Below are 999 nucleotides of genomic sequence, written 5' to 3'. Positions count from 1 at the left end.
GGGGCCAGGTGAAGAGGGGCGCTCGCCCTTTGTTGCACGCTGGCAGCTGCCCCAGGATCCACCGTCAGCAAAACCGATGCAAGAGCAAGCGCAGCAGCAGCAGGATCAGCAGCCGCAGCAGCCGCAGCTGCAGCTGCCGCCACCGCAGCCGCCATGTGAGGAGCAGCAACAGCAGGTGGCGCATCCCCAGGCAGAGCGCAATTCTGGCATGCAGCTCCCTGCATTGGGCGAGCTCCTCGCGTCCCAGGCTCAATCTTCATCCCAGCCCGCAGAACCACAGCAGCAGGAGCGGCAGCTGCCGGCTGAGCCTCAGCGGCCGTTGGCCATGGTGATAGCAGAGCTGGCAGCCGCGGCTGCGGCGCAGGCTGAGGCTGAACGTGTGGTGGCTGAGAAGGCAGCAGCGGAGGCCGCGGCCACGGCGGCTGCGGAGGCTGAGCGCAGGCAAGCTCAGCAGCGGCAGCTGCAGGCCGCAGAAGAGGCCGAGGCAGCCGCGACCGCTGCGGCGGCTGCGGCGGCCGCCGCTGCTGTGATAGAGGCCGACCGCCAAGCAGCTGAGCAGGCGGCCGCGGAGGAGGCGGCGGCCACGGCGGCCGAGGCCGAGCATCTCGCAGCCGACCATGCTGAGTCATCATCGCAAGACGACGACCGCCAAACGACGCAGCCAATGCCTGGACAAGGCGCTTCGGAGGCCACAGCAGCGGTGGTCGCAACAGCGGCACCAGAGGCTTCACCGTTAGTGGCAGCGGCCGCGGCGCAGCAAGGCGTGGCACATGAGCAGGAGCAGGGGCGGGACCGTGAGCAGGAGCAGCAGGCAGCAGGACAGCTGCTGCCGCTGCCGCCGGCGCCGCAGCTGCACCTGCTGGTGGACCAGGAGCACGACCCGCAGCAGCACCAATGGCCAGTGCAGCCAGGACAGGACCCGCCCTCGCCCTCAGAGCCGCTGGCAGACGTGTCCTACGAGCGCCTGCCCCTTCGGCAGCTGCACCAGCACGCCCCGCC

At 70.2% G+C, this 999-nt stretch overlaps 1 protein-coding gene across 1 annotated transcript in view; it reads left to right on the top strand.

The window, feature by feature from the left end:
• Positions 1 to 325: 325 nt before the first annotated feature.
• MNEG_6573 (hypothetical protein) overlaps positions 326 to 999 on the top strand; it is a gene marked incomplete at both ends in the record, with an annotated part of 4,220 nt that continues 3,546 nt past the window's right edge. The window contains one exon of the mRNA XM_014044952.1: positions 326 to 949. Within this exon, the coding sequence (XP_013900406.1) occupies positions 326 to 949 (624 nt within the window). The remainder of the gene's footprint in view (positions 950 to 999) is intronic.

Source organism: Monoraphidium neglectum (genome assembly GCF_000611645.1).
Source record: "Monoraphidium neglectum strain SAG 48.87 unplaced genomic scaffold scaffold01079, whole genome shotgun sequence".
NCBI classification, from domain to species: Eukaryota; Viridiplantae; Chlorophyta; class Chlorophyceae; order Sphaeropleales; family Selenastraceae; genus Monoraphidium; species Monoraphidium neglectum.
Note: the sequence above shows the minus strand (reverse complement) of the source record. Positions and strands in the feature narration are given on the sequence as shown.